This window comes from Saimiri boliviensis, chromosome 17 (genome assembly GCF_048565385.1).
Source record: "Saimiri boliviensis isolate mSaiBol1 chromosome 17, mSaiBol1.pri, whole genome shotgun sequence".
NCBI lineage: Eukaryota > Metazoa > Chordata > Mammalia > Primates > Cebidae > Saimiri > Saimiri boliviensis.
The window spans coordinates 50,881,660-50,894,446 of record NC_133465.1 but is presented as its reverse complement, the minus strand read 5'-3'; the positions used below and the strand labels follow the sequence as shown (position 1 = coordinate 50,894,446).

General features: G+C 47.4%; 1 protein-coding gene across 1 annotated transcript in view; it reads left to right on the top strand.

The window, feature by feature from the left end:
* LOC141581878 (leucine-rich repeat-containing protein 37A3-like) overlaps window positions 1-6,157 on the top strand; it is a 47,976-nt gene extending 41,819 nt beyond the window's left edge. Inside the window, 5 exon segments of the mRNA XM_074388783.1 lie at window positions 414-521; window positions 3,704-3,753; window positions 5,612-5,666; window positions 5,748-5,887; window positions 5,993-6,157. Of these exon segments, the coding sequence (XP_074244884.1) occupies window positions 414-521; window positions 3,704-3,753; window positions 5,612-5,666; window positions 5,748-5,887; window positions 5,993-6,098 (459 nt within the window). The 3' untranslated portion in view covers window positions 6,099-6,157.
* Window positions 6,158-12,787: the final 6,630 nt, after the last annotated feature.

The following is a 12,787-nucleotide window of genomic DNA, read 5'->3' as shown; positions in this document are numbered from 1 at the left end:
ACTTTGGCCAGGTGGCTCATGCCTGTAATCCCAGCACTTTGGGAGGTTAAGGTGGGTGGATCACTTGAGGTCAGGAGTTTGAGACCAGCTTGGCAACATAGTGAAACCCTGTCTCCACAAAAAACACAAAAATTAGCTAGGTGTGTGACACATGCCTGTAGTCCCAGCTACTCAGGAGGCTAGCTAAGGTGGGAGGATCACCTGAGCCCAGGGAGGACAAGTATACAGGGAACCATGATTGTACCACTGTACTCCAGCCTGAGCAACAGAATGGGATCCTGTCTCAAAAAAATAAAAAAGAACCTGTAAGCTACTCACTTGGAGTACTGGGGTTTTTAATAGTTAGCTTTCATTCTATCTCTTTGTTTTTTTAAAAAAATTGTTCTTTTTTTTTTTTTTTTTTTTTTTTTTAGCTCACTAGAGTTTTTCCAGGATATGGCTACAACAAACTCATCTTGGCAATATCTGTAATTGTGACTGTAATTGTGACAATGTTCATCCTAATTTTCTGTGTCATCTTGGTAAGTACAATAATTAATTCAGGTTTTCAGAATGCAATCCTGTCTTTGTGTAAATTCAGAGCCCACAAACTGAAAATCAAAACCACTTTCCCACCTACTACTACTTGACATTCTTCTTCAGTTGTTTAAGGCCGAGGTATGCTTTGTTCTTTTACTATAATGTATATTCCAGGATTTTTAAAGGATCGTCACTTCCAGGAAATTTCTGTCAATTGAAATTAAGTTAATCCCACTAGACTATTTTAAGAAATTAAGTTGATATAATAGCAAAATTTCTCCCACCCAAAACTATGTCAACAATTGAATGTACTCTGCCACTAATTTATTTCCTTGTTGTTGAAATGAAGAGAAAAGTATAGTCTCCACCCTCACAGAGCTGTCATCACCATGGAGAGGAAGGACGAGGCAGAAGAGAGAAGTCTCGTCTTGTAGACTTGCTAGACTCACATAGTGTCTTCCTTCTCCAGCGTGTAGGGCGTTGTCTAAATAGGTCCAGTTAGAGCACTACAGGGTAGCCATCTTTTAAAAAAGTAGTTGGCCACTTATTTAAGTTCACAGGGGAGGGGGAATGTCTCATACTCCAGCCCTCCTGAGCCCAGGCCCTCTGTGAGATGTGTCACCATTTCTCGGACACCATATAAGACATTCCTCCTCGGATTAGGGATGCTCAATCTGCATTACATATCTAAAGCCTACATCTGGCTACTCTGGGGCGAGTCCTGTTTATAGCGCCCATTCCCAGAGCTTGCCTCTGTTTGCCTTTTGTTCCATTACATGATGTATTACTTTTCCCAACAGGCCAGTGCTAGCATATTGGAAGAGTGAGTTAATAAGCTGGCAACCTTGACGGTATGCTGCCAATCCAACCTTATTCCCCTCACTCACCATTTCCATTATTGTGGCAGCCCTCCATTCCAGCCAGAGCAGCCCTCACTATACCCTGGTCACACGATGCCCGTTTCTGCTTTTGTCTGTGCCTTTGTCCATCTAAAATGCCCTTATTTCACTCTGCCTGAGGAATCCTATGAATCTCTCAAAAGCCATCTCAAGTTGGTCTTTCTTTTTGACACCTTCCCTGAATACTCCAGCCCTTCTGAGCCTACTCCCTTTGTGAGATTTGTCACCATTTCTTAGATACCATATGAGAGACTTCAGAGGCTGAAGTGGGAGGATTGCTTGAGCCTGGGAGGTCGAGGATGCAGTGAGCTGTGCTCATACCACTGCATTCTTGCCTGGGCAACAGAGCAAGACCGTGTCTCAAAAATAGCCACCACCAAAAACTGTCTTGGGATTTGAATACGATCACGTTAAATTTGCAGATTAATTTGAGAAATAACATCTGTACAACATTCTAGGAACGTGATACCTCTTGTCATGTGTTCATTTTTTTGCATGTCTTTCCGAAGAGTCTGTTTCCATCATATAGATCTTACACATCTTTTGTTAGATAAAAGATCTTTGTATTTTTGTTCTAAATACTTCATACATTTTTATTGCCATTGTAAATGGGATCTTTCTTCCATTTTCTAATTAGTTATTGGTAGTACATGGGAAAAGTATTTGAGGTAGCCATCTTTTAAAAAAAAATTTTCTGGCCGGGCGTGGTGGCTCAAGCCTGTAATCCCAGCACTTTGGGAGGCTGAGGCGGGTGGATCACGAGGTCAAGAGATCGAGACCATCCTGGTCCACATGGTGAAACCCTGTCTCTACTAAAAATACAAAAAAATTAGCTGGGCATGGTGGCACGTGCCTGTAATCCCAGCTACTCAGGAGGCTGAGGCAGAATTGCCTGAACCCAGGAGGTGGAGGTTGCGGTGAGCCGAGATCGCGCCATTGCACTCCAGCCTGGGTAACAAGAGTGAAACTCCGTCTCAAAAAAAAAAAAATTCCTATGCTGATCTCTTCATTTTGTATATAGCCACTGTACTGAGTTCTTACATTACTTCCAGTAAAATGTTAGTTGATTCTCTTAGGCTTCTTTGGCTGTCTAATATTTATCATTTCATATGCAAATAAAGATAGTTTTGTCTCTTCCTTTCCAATTGTTATACTCTACTTTCTCCCCCCCCCCCCCGCTTCCCTTCCCTTCCTTCCTTCCTTCTTTCCTTCCCTCCTTCCTTCCTTCCTTTTCAGAGCCTGTTTTTACCCAGGCTGGAGAGCAGTCACTATAACCTCACAGTCGGGGCTTAAGGGATCCTCCTGCCTCAGCTTCCTGAGTGGCTGGGACTACAGGCCAGCAGCTAATTTAAAAAATTTTTTTGTAGAGACAAGGTCTTGCTATGTTGCCCAGGCTGGTTTTCCTGCCATTTTAGAGGAAGGACTCAGGTTTCCTTTTTTCCCTACTTTTAAGAGTTTTTGTTAGGAATTGTCTGTTGAATTTTATGTAAAACAGTCAATAAAATATATTAAGTGCCAGCTGCATGCAAGACCCTAAGTTAGATACAGTCAGCCCTCTGCATCAGCAGGTCCACATCTTCAGATTCAACTAGATGAGGCTGAATATTTGAAAAAAACACTATAAAAATACAAATAGAAAGTACAGCATAACAACTGTCACCATTGTACAATATCTACACATTTTATTAGTGATGACTTAAAGTACATGGGGCCAGGCATGATGGTTCACACCTGTAATCCCAACACTTTGGGAAGCCAAGGTGGGAGGATCACTTGATCAGCCTGGGCAGCATAGTGAGATGAGGTCTTTCCTAAAAATAAAAAATAGCCAGGTATGGTGGTGTGCACCTGTAGTCCCAGCTACTGAAGAGACTGACTTAGGCAGATCACTGGAGCCCAGGAGCCTGAGGCTGCAGTGAGCTGTGATTGTGCCACTGTACTCCAGCCTCAGCAACAGAGAGTGATCCTGTCTCTAAATAAATAAAGTATATGGGGGATGTGTGCTGGTCTTATGCAAATGCTGCACCATAACATATAAGGGATTGAGCATCCACAGATTCTGGTATGGTGTGGGGGCAGTATTCTAGAACCAATCCCCTGCAAGATATCAAGGATGAGTGTACTGTGGAAGAATCAAAGCACTGTAAAACAGCATACAATTCCCGTCTCCAAAAAGTTCTGTCCTCAGGTGGATGAGACTTCTAATGAATAAAAGGAATAAATACAGATTTGGAGATAGTGGTTTTTGTGATGGGTAATCTTAATTGTGTTTTCTTCCAAAATAGATGTATTGTCATAGAAGGGCACCCAAGGAAGATGAAGAAGCATTCCCAAGGTAAATATTAGTCTGGTGTTTTTTGTTTTTTGTTTTAAATTCAGAGTCTCGCCCTGTCACCCAGGCTGGAGTGCAAGGGCACAATCTCAGCTCACAGCAACCTCCACCTTCCAGGTTCAAGCAATTCTCCTGCCTCAGCCTCCTGAGTAGCTGGGATTACAGGCACGTACCACCATGCCCAGCTAATTTTTTGTGTCTTTAGTAGAGACAAGGTTTCACCATGTTGGCCAGGCTGGTCTCGGACTCCTGACCTCGTGATCCACCTGCCTCAGCCTCTCAAAGTGCTCGGATTACAGGTGTGAGCCACTGCACTCAGCCAGTCCAGCAATTTTTAAATTATAATTTAAGAAATAGAGGAAAGCTTAGAACTCTGTCCTTGTTTTTCAGGGAGGAAATTACCCAAGACAGGAAGAATACTTACTTGCCCTAATGCTTAGCCTGGCTCCCCTGAAATTAGCTCCCCAGCCAAAGCTGAGCTGGGTGGAACTAACAAGGACACATCTGATGTCCCCAGCCCTTTGGGGAGGTGGGAAGGGACAGGAAGGGGAAAGGTTTTGGTGTCTGTTCCTGCTGGTGGTGGCAGGCTAGGGGCCTTCTTGGAGGCTCTGGGGAAGGGGTAGGGAAGGCCACCTGGTGTTGGAGTGAGGGCGCTAGTCTCCTTCAAGGCTGATGGAAGGAAGAATATGTGAGTCCTTCCTCTAAAGTGGCAGGAAACACTACTTTCTCTCTTTTTTTTTTCTTTCTTTTTTCCCTGGATCCGAGAACTGAGGAAACACTACTTTTTCATCTTACTGGTTTTTGGGCTCCCACTCTATTCCTTTTATACAAACCTCACAGAATTTTAACTAGGAAGGCGAAGGCAGGTGGCTCACACCTGTAATCCCAGCACTTTGGGAGACCGAAGCAGGTGGATCAATTAAGGTCGGGAGTTGGAGACTAACCTCACCATATGATGAAACCCCATCTCTAATAAAAATACAAAAGTAGCCAGGCATGGTGTCAGACACCTATAATCCCAGCTACCTGGGAGGCTGAGGCAGGAGAATCGCTTGAACCCAGAAGGGGGAGGTTGCAGTGAGCCAAGGTCACCCCATTTGCACTCCAGCCTAGGCAAAAAGAGCGAAACTGATCTCAAAAAGAAAGAAAGAAAGAAAGAAAGAAAGAAAGAAAGAAAGAAATAGGAGAGACTTTAGACAGTAGTTTGTCCTTTATGATAGGAAACCTGAGAAAGAGAAAGGGACAGTGTCTTGCCCCATGGTCACACAATGCACTCTGGCTTTTTCTGTTTTATTCACATTCAAAAGAATATGTTTTCCTTTAAGCTGATGTCACAGCTCACTCACTCACCAGCAACAGCCTGCTGCATGAAAATCTGTGAGATAGACAACTTGGCTAGTTGCACTCAGGTATAGAATAAAGCAAATAAAGCATCTAGGAAAAAAAAAAAAACACCTCATCCTCCACCCCCCATCAAATGATGCCCGTGAGACTAAGTCTGAAGGGGACTGATGTAAAATGTGTCTACCTAGAATGGTTGTGCCATTTGTTCACTGCACAAGGGCGCTTGGCCAAGGGGGTGAGTGCGACTGAACATCCTCCCTGTGCTCCATGCTGAGCCACACACAAAGTCCCTCCAGCTGTATTGTGGGGCCCTTCTGGACAGACAGGGAGAGCTTCTGAAAGCCCCACCTGCATGGAATTATTTTCAAGACCCCAGGTATGTGGTTTGCAGTGGTTCTGCTCACTGTGATTTTGGACTGAGGTACTCATTTAGTCCTAATTAAGACCAGAGAAGTACAATGTGAGAGACGTGGGAAACGGCAGCATCACTCACTGTCTTGTGCCTGTGTCTCCCCAGGGGCGTTTCCAGACGTCTGCCACACAGGACATGCTCATCGAAAAGTGTGACTCAGGTACACTGGAGCAGGATTCATTGCTGTGGCCAGAGAGAGCAGAAGACATGCAAAATTAATATTTCCCTTTCTATCTTCTAGGGTGGCTTTTCCTTAAGATGGCCACTCTGGCTTAGGGATACGTACAAACCTCTCAGTGTCACACGCGTGAAAAACATGACACGGAAGCTGCATGACAAGGAGTCTTCCAATGAGGACGAGGCCTTCAACAGGGACACTGGGTAAATGATGGGCCCTCACAGTTCCCGTCTAAAGTGAGGAGGGGGTGAGGAGCTTAATTGCTCCTTTCAAGAATTAAAACCTTGCCATCGTTATTCATATCCCAGGGACAGCAAAGCCCCAGCAGAAGCTCCAACAGAGAAGACAACCGGAGAGTCCACTGCTGAAGGGGAGGAGAGTGAGGCCCTGCTGCTGGAAGAGAACACAGAGTGACCGCAGCCCACCTCAGGCCTTCTGAAAAATACTTGTGTTTCTTACAATATATAGTTAATTCTAGCAATGCAGTAAGACATTTGAATGTGTAGTTAAATATTTATGCAGAAATAACAGGGGCCATCAGAAAGAAAAACAGTTCTGAAGCCAGCGGCCCATGCATCCACCAGAGGCAGCGGGCAGGGGAAGCACAGCCACCAGAGGCAGCGGGCAGGGGAAGCACAGCCACCAGAGGCAGCGGGCAGGGGAAGCACAGGGCCATCTTGCCCTCCCTTGTTTCCCAGTCTAATTAGTCACCCAGACCTGAAAACACACCCTCAGGGGTGGAGGTTTGACAATTACATACCGTTGTTCTTGGTGCCCTCGCCCCTGGTTCATCAAGCACCAGTCATACAACACAACACACTTGACCTCCTGCCCACAGGGGACCTCCTCCACCTCCTGGCCCCTCTCATAGGATTCCTGGGCCTACCTGCACTGTGGGGGCCAAGCCCTGTCTTTTTCCCAGGCCCTCAAACCCATGCACGAATGTTCATCTGGATGTGGGAGGGGGCTTTTCACCCTTATAAGATGGTGGAAAATTCACATTGTTTTTTGGTTTTGTTGTTGTTATTGTTTTTCTTTTTAAAAATCCCAACCCTTGGATAGCAGAGAGATGCTGGAGGGGTAGGGTCAAGAAGAGTGTGTGAGAGCAGTAATTTCCCAAAACTGCCCTCGCCAAGACTGCATTTGAGAAGACACACTGGTGGGGCTAGCTCTCCATTCACATGTACTCCCCCAGCCTCTCCCATCCCTCACTGATGCACATCCATAGCCGCGCTGTTCCATAACAGCAGTAGAATACTGCAGAAGGCGCAAGGATTCCTCCACTCCGTCTTCAAAGAAAAAGTCACTAATAAGCCACATTTGGTAAGTTAGTGAACGTTAAGCACATCAGTGAGCAAAAGAAAACCTGAATGAACAAGAATTGGTAATCTACCTAACAGAGCACAAGTGAACGCTGGCAGTTCGGTAATAGGAGGTAAAGAATGGCGCCAGCTGCAGAACAGCAGTGCCCGTCCCAGGAGCAGTACGACTGGGAAGCAGCCCCACGTGTGTGCTGGTGGGGGTTCTAAGCAAAGCGAGTCGCCCGTCAGTCCCAATGAGTTTGCGGAAGCCGGACAAAAGACACCTGTTCTCGGGCCAGGTGCGGTGGCTCATGCCTGTAATCCCAGCACTTTGGGAGGCTGAGGTGGGTGGATCATGAGGTCAGGAGGTTGAGACCAACCTGGCTAAGATGGTGAAACTCCATCTCTAATAAAAATACAAAAAATTAATTGGGCGTGGTGGCATGCACCTATAGTCCCAGCTACTCGGAGGCTGAGGCAGGAAAATCACTTGAACCCAGGAGGTGGAGGTTGCAGTGAGGTGAGATTGCACCATGGCACTCCAGCCTGGGTGATAGAGTGAGACTCTGTCTCAAAAAAAAGGAAAAGACACCTGTTCTCTTGCTGCCTGCCCCAGTCACCTCCCCAAGTTCCTTACTGAGACTGAAAGTGTCTTTCTGTGTAATGACTTCAGTGAGCAAACAAATATTTGAGTTTAAAGCACAGGACTAAAATTTACAATTTGCTTACTTGATGCCAAACCCTGGGTTAGGCATTTTACAGTCTTATAGCATTTAGCCCAGCAATCCATGGAAGCATAGTTTTTTAAATCATCATCTGACAGATAAGGAAACAGGGCTCGAAGAACATAGGTGACCTGCCCAAGTGTCCAAGGCCACACATCCAAAACGACAAGTTAGCATTTTACATCATTCCACTGCCCTGCTGTAGGGCATAGGAGATAGAGGGGGATGAGCTGTGGTTGCCATCAAAGAGTCAGTAACAATAACACACCGATGGTGAGGCTGATGACAGCTGCTGTTTATTGGGCACCAGCTGTGGTCCGGGTACAGTGCTAAGCACTTTAGTTACACTGTTAAGTCACCAGGACAGAAACTCCCACACCAGCTCTGTAATGAGGTGAGTGTTAGACATAAGCAGGGAGCTGACAAGAAGCCAAGACTAGGCTGGGCATGGTGGCTCACACCTGTAACCCCAGCACTTTGGGAGGCTGAGGTAGGTGGACCACCTGAGGTCCAGAATTCAAGACCAGCCTGGCCAACATGGCGAAACCCCATCTCTACTAAAAAATGCAAAAATTAGCTGGGGTGGTGATGTGTGCCTGTAATCCCAGCTACTCAGGAGGCTCAGGCAGGGAGAACTGCTTGAACCCAGGAGGCAGAAGTTGCAGTGAGCCGAGATCGCGCCACTGCACACCAGCATGGGTGACAGAGCAAGACTCCATCTCAAAAAAGAAGCCAAGACTAAAGATCCTTGCACTGCTAGGCTCCCAAAGTCGATTCCAAGCATCTCCAGGTTCCTATTTTGGCATATTTATATAATTTTTATGCTTAATTTTAAAATATATTTTATGTATCTCAAATGTGTACATTTTTTTTGGAGACAGGATCTTGATTTGTCACCCAGGCTGGAGTGCAGTGGTGCATTCATAGCTCACTGTAGTCTCAAGCTCTTGGGCTCAAAAGATCCTCCTGCTTCAGCCTCCAGAGTAGCTGGGGGGCTACAGGCATGCACCACCATGCCCAGCTACAAATCTTATGATTCCCAAATGCTACCCTACCATATTTCTAAAAACTCCCAAGAGTAATATTCTACGTTGCCCAGTTTGTCCTCAATTGAGCAGTTTTGGCTGAGCCCAGAGTTTCTGCTTGGCCAGCCTGTGGGTGAGCTGTCTCTCCCAGGCTGGTACCTATCCCTGCCTGTCGCCTGGGAGGGGGAGGAGCGCCCAGGGTCAGGTGGAACAAAACATGACTGCCTAGGACTGCCCCTGTCTCCATCTCACTGACGGCAAACCACGGCTCAGAGGCCAGCTCTTAAGTGAGACCTGAGTGCCAGAGAGAGGTGGACACAAGGCCAACAGCTACCAAATGAATGAAAATTCCAATTCCACTGAAACCTGCCAGAGAAATAAAGCATTTGTAAAAGGATAATGAAATAAGGTGATGTCTGATTATGGCAAACACGATGCAGACAAGAAATGCAGCGGTTCAGAGGAGGGAAGGTCAGGCCGCCTGGGAAGGGTCCTTGAAAAAGATAGAATGTGCCAGATGCTGTGCCTGGTGCTGGGAAAGAGTTGACTAGGACAGCATCCCTCTCCTCAAAGGGCTCCCAGACTAGGGGGAGGAACGGACATCTGAATACATCCTGAGGAGACAGCATGGGACGGCATAGTGGCAGTGGAGCCAGGCGTGGTTCTGCTCTGGGTCAGCTGGAAAGGAGTAGATGTAAGGGTTAGCTTAGAAGAAGGGAAGTGGAAGACAAGTTTTCTGAGCTGACAAGAGGAAGGAGAGGCCTTCTAGACAGGACACTACAAAGGCAGAGAACCCCTAAGCAGAGTGAGCAGCAACCTCCACAGGTTGAGGGCTCAGTCACACAGGACCACCCACACGTCAGATCCCAGCTGCAAGGCCAGGCATCACCTATGCATCTGACCAACTGGCTATAAACTGGAGGTTCCCACAACTCCCTCCTCAAGTTCGACCATTTGCTAGAGCAGCTCACAGAACCCAGGAAAACAGTTTATCTGCTATTACTGATTTATTACCAAGGCTACATTAAAGGATACAAATGAACAGCCAGATGAAGAATAACACAGGGTGAGGTCTGGAAGGGTCCTTGTGGAGTTGGGGTGCACCCCCCTCCTGGCACTTTACCCACTTTTTGGTAGGCGTTTGGGTGTCCGAGGCTTTGCAAAAGAAGGTGGGGGTCCACAGTGGAGTCACATGGTGAAGACCTAGTTAAGTCAGAGGCCTGGAGAGGTGTCATTCTAGTTGGGCAGCAGTTGACACACAACCATCCTCTGAGCTGACTGGAGAAGCACTTGGGATTGACCCAAAATTTGTTCTGGAATGTTCTCACTGGAATGAAAGCTGAGTGGTCTGCAGGCCATGTAGTATTGAAGACAACATAGCCATCATTGAAAAAGGCTGCCAGAGTAAAGATGTCTACAGGGAAATTTAGGGGTTTGTTTCGTTGTTTTTTTCTTGAGATGGAGTTTCACTCTTATTGCCCAGTCTAGAGTGTAATGGCATGATCCTGGCTCACTGCATCCTCTGCCTCCTGGGTTCAAGCAATTCTCCTGCCTCAGCCTCCCTAGTTTATAGGCATGCGCCACCACCTCAGCTAATTTTTAGTATAGATGGGATTTCACCATGTTGCTCAGCCTGGTCTGGAACTCCTGGCCTCAGGTGATCCACCTGCCCCAGCCTGTTTTGGGGTATATGTGTGTGTGTGTGTGTGTGTGTGTGTGTGTGTGTGTGTGTTTGGAGACAGTCTCACTCTGTCGCCCAGGCTGGAGTGCAGTAGCGTGATCTTGGCTCACTGCAACCTCTGCCTCCCAGGTTGAAGTGATTCTCCTGCCTCAACCTCTTGAATAGCTGGGATTACAGGCACCCACCACTACCACCACACCCGAATAATTTATATATATATTTTTTGTAAAAACAGAGTTTCACCATGTTGGCCAGGCTGGTCTTGAACTCTGGACCTCAAGTGATCCACCCACCTTGGCCTCTCAAAGTGCTGGGATTACAGGCGTGAGCCACTGTACCCTGCCAGAAAATTCCGTTTCTGAAAATACACCTGTGGATCTCTAACCTTGAATATCCTTGGAGGCTGCTTTAAATGGCTGATCCTCAATGCCTCCCTTCTAACTCACATGCCCACTCTCCTATATCAACCTCCCAGAAGAAGGGACCTCTTTTACTCCTTTATTTAATTTTTTTAAAAGATGGTTCTCACTTTGTTGCCCAGGCTGGTTTTGAACTCCCGGCCTCAAGTGATCCTCCCGCCTTGGTATCCCAAAGTACTGGGATTACAGACGGGAGCTCCGCGCCCAGCAAGGCCTCTATGAAGCCCTTGTATGCTCACTCTACGGTACTGCAGAGAGGGCGGGAAGGGAGCAGAGGTGCGCAGGCGTCTTCAGCTGGAGGTGAGCAGGGCGCCGAGGGTGGGAGAGGCCGGGCGCCTGGGGATGACAGGAAGGACCGCATCTTCACAGGGATGCCACCGTGACCCTGGAGGTCAGGACCTCTCGCCTAGCTCTGGCTCTGAGGTCCTGGAGGAAAGACATGCTGTTTCGACTCAGAAGATCGGGGGAGAGCCACCCCCCGTTTGAGAAGAGTGAAAATCCCGAGCCTGAAGCAGAGTGGAACTGGTTGAAGCCAAGGCTTTGGGTCTTGAAGTCTTTCACTATGAAGACTCCACCCCTGTCGCCATCAGGTCAGGGACCCTGACAAGGCAAGAAACGCATCTTCCTCTGCACACAGCCCTGCTCCCTTCCCCCACCCCATGCCTAACACCAAGCCTGGCCCTCAGGGATGACTCAGGAATATGAATAAGAGCATTTTAGGCCGTTCCTTCATTACCCCCATGTGACTTGTTATGAAATATAGACTGACTTCCTAAAGATCAGCACATAGCGCCAAGTATTTGCCCTGTAAGCTGTAAAGAGACTCTGCCATTTGGAGCTGGGATCTGTCCCCAGATCTGTCAGACACCAAATCCCATATCCACTACCACCCAAAGGGACCTCCGGAAGAAAGGGGTTATACAGGGTCGACACCAAGGCAGGTTAGTGAAATTTCTCTAGAGGCCATTTAAAGCTGGAAAGCGTCTCACTACCTGAAATAACCTCAGAGGAAGTCTGTCTAGGGCACAAACCTAGTCAGAGATCCACATAGACCTGAGGACGATTTTTGTTTTTAGAGATAGTCTCATTCTGTCATCCAAGCTGGAGTGCAGTGGTGTGAACTCGGCTCACTGCAAACCTCAACCTCCTGGGCTCAGGTGATTCTCCCACCTCAGCCTCCCGAGTAGCTGGGGCCATAGGTGTCTGCCACCATGCCCGATTAATTTTCTTTTAAATTTCTTGTAGAGATGGGATCTCCCTGAGTTGCTCAGTCTAATCTTGAACTCCCGGACTCAAACAGTCCTTCTGTCTCTGCTTCTCAAAGTCCTGGGACTACAGGTGTGAGCCAATGCACCTGGCCTCTTAAGAACAATTTTAAGGGCCGGGCGCGGTGGCTCAAGCCTGTAATCCCAGCACTTTGGGAGGCCGAGGCGGGTGGATCACGAGGTCAAGAGATCGAGACCATCCTGGTCAACATGGTGAAGCCCCGTCTCTACTAAAAAATACAAAAAATTAGCTGGGCATGGTGGCGCGTGCCTGTTATCCCAGCTACTCAGGAGGCTGAGGCAGGAGAATTGCCTGAACCCAGGAGGCAGAGGTTGCAGTGAGCCGAGATCGAGTCATTGCACTCCAGCCTGGGTAACAAGAGCGAAACTCTGTCTCAAAAAAAAAAAAGAACAATTTTAAAAACAGTAAGGTTCACCGTCAGAGCCTCTGCTGCTCTACAGAGCCCCTTGGCCCCTCTCATCAGGGCAAAAGCAAGATCAGCCCCAGATGTTCTGCTTAATGGCCACCTTTCACAGGAGACTTTGCTCTTTAAAGGAGAACCACTTAGAGCTATGATCAACCCTAAAGAATGCCACCAGCACTATTGAATGCCAGGCATGGGTCATGTGGCTGGGGGGTATATTTTAGGGCAGTTATTCATGGTAAATTATTTCTCTCAGCCCCCG